This window comes from Acyrthosiphon pisum, chromosome A2 (assembly GCF_005508785.2).
Source record: "Acyrthosiphon pisum isolate AL4f chromosome A2, pea_aphid_22Mar2018_4r6ur, whole genome shotgun sequence".
In the NCBI taxonomy this organism is placed as follows: Eukaryota; Metazoa; Arthropoda; class Insecta; order Hemiptera; family Aphididae; genus Acyrthosiphon; species Acyrthosiphon pisum.
The window spans coordinates 97,808,699-97,811,017 of record NC_042495.1 but is presented as its reverse complement, the minus strand read 5'-3'; the positions used below and the strand labels follow the sequence as shown (position 1 = coordinate 97,811,017).

Below are 2,319 nucleotides of genomic sequence, written 5' to 3'. Positions count from 1 at the left end.
TATTTTATTTATGCATAAAACAAATATTACTGACGATAGCTAAATAAATGATATGGCACCGTTTCATGTAAATTCGTTCTCAATCATAATGATTTTTTGGGTCAGCGGTAAGGTATTTCTTAATGTTGAGTGCTATTAATTATTTGGCCCAAAAAGTATAACGTTCTTAATCGTTCTATAACCAAATATTCCAACGCTTTTAAAATTTGCTGTTAATTAGATTAATTTGAAATCTATCAAAATAAATAATACATTTTAAAATGTTGGTTTATTTTTATATTTTATGAACCCATGGACTTAGTAGTGTCAACGTGATATATAAAAAAAGAAGAAGAATAACCTAACCTTTATAGAAAGTGAGTAAATACTAGTGACAAGCACACTAACTGAACAGTGAACTGATTCATACATATAATTTATTATACTCAGTGAGTAAACGTGTGAGGATGGTTACAAAGGTTATGAGACACAAATTAAATAAATTGAATAGCAAGATTAAACGCATTAAAAAAATTATTAAAAAATGCACATACTTCTTTCATCTAGAAATAAAATAATAAACATACTATTTAATAAATATTATCTAATAGTGTTACCTTCTTAACGTTTTTTTAATATGCAGTTAATTAGAATAATTTGAAATCTATCAAAATAAATGATACAATGTTGGTTTATTTTTATATATTATGAACCCATGGTCCATGGACTCAGTAGTGGCAACATGATATTATAGAAGGTGAATAAATACTAGTGACATCCAATATCGGGTGACAAGCGCCATAACTGAAAAGATTCATACCTACGATGCTACCCAGTCAGGAAACATTTGAGGATGGTTACAAAGGTTATGAGATATGAATTAAATAAATTCAATCGCAAGATTAAACTCATACAATAGTTCGTGTCCAGACACCGTAGTGGTCACACGTATATTCCGCGAAACGTATCGATAGCTCTCGATAGCTGTGAGTTAAATAGCAATTAAGACAAGAAATCACTATTTGGTATGTATACCTTTTATATCTAAGTACAAAGTCCACCAACATAAATACCATATCGTGAACTAAACCCGCGCCTACGGGCTAATCGCCCACTATCGCTCATACACTAATAGCCACACAGTACATACATCGATTAAAATGAGTTCTATATCAAATCCAACAAAACAAAAAACTACGCGCGCACATTCTAGTAGTGAGCGCAGAATCCCACCAATCATCATAAAAAAAATTTAAAAAAACGAAGACAACGTTGACCTTGACCGTTACTCAACTCCCATCTCCGATGACGATTTTAGATCTCCCAGAAGAACGTCAAAAGTATACGACTCGCCAACCAAAAATTCATTCACCACACCAAATCGATATACCATACTAGATAACACCAAAACCAACGATCAAGAAATGTTTACCTTCAACGACGATACACTTCATATCGCACAACCTGATAATCAAAACAATCACTCAATACACTCCCAAACGATCGATGATACTCTCAAAATTCCCCCACTATTCATATTAAACATAACACAATATTCTCAATTTCGCAACGAAATATCGAAAATCATTAGTAATGAATTTATCGCCACATCTAAGTTTGACAGAATAAAAGTGAACCTAGAAACCGTAGATGACTTCCGTGCACTAACCAAATATCTAGACGAAAAAAAATATGAATATTATACCTATAGATTGAAAACTGAGAAAGATATCTCCGCAATCATAAGAAATTTGCCAATGTCAATAACCGAATTTGAAGTAATGGAAGAATTAAAAACCCTAGAATATCCAGTAATATCAGTAACCAGACTTACCAACAAGAATAAGACCCCATGTAGTCTCTCACATCATTATTCAAACTGCGATAAAACATCAGAAATTCCACCTAACTGTGTAAATTGTAATGGAGCTTACCCGGCAAATTATAAGGGAAGCACCTATTTTAAAAATATCAAAAATAAAAAAACGAACTACATCAAAAAACCTCAAATTAATCGAAAATGTTCCACCAAAAGACTCAAACATTAATGAAATCGCCAATAATCTCACAAAAAATACAATAAATCTGAACTCCTACGCAAATATACTCAAAGGAAATACAAGTCCTACCCAAAATACTGGTAAAAACGAGGAACATACATACTCCGAATCGCTAAACGAAAACCTCCAAAAAACAATAACCCAATTTATTGAAAACATTCTACATAACATACAGTCCATCATTAGTTCCATCTTCAACTCAATTTCAAACAATCTATCATTATCCAGTTTAAATGACATCCATTAATTTAAAAGAAATCAAACTCGTTAACTGGAATGC

General features: G+C 31.9%; 1 protein-coding gene across 1 annotated transcript in view; it reads right to left on the bottom strand.

Moving 5' to 3' along the window:
- LOC103308576 overlaps positions 1 to 1,833 on the bottom strand; it is a 15,171-nt gene extending 13,338 nt beyond the window's left edge. Inside the window, exon 1 of the mRNA XM_008182208.1 lies at positions 1,814 to 1,833. Within this exon, the coding sequence (XP_008180430.1) occupies positions 1,814 to 1,833 (20 nt within the window). The remainder of the gene's footprint in view (positions 1 to 1,813) is intronic.
- Between the last annotated feature and the right edge of the window lie 486 nt (positions 1,834 to 2,319).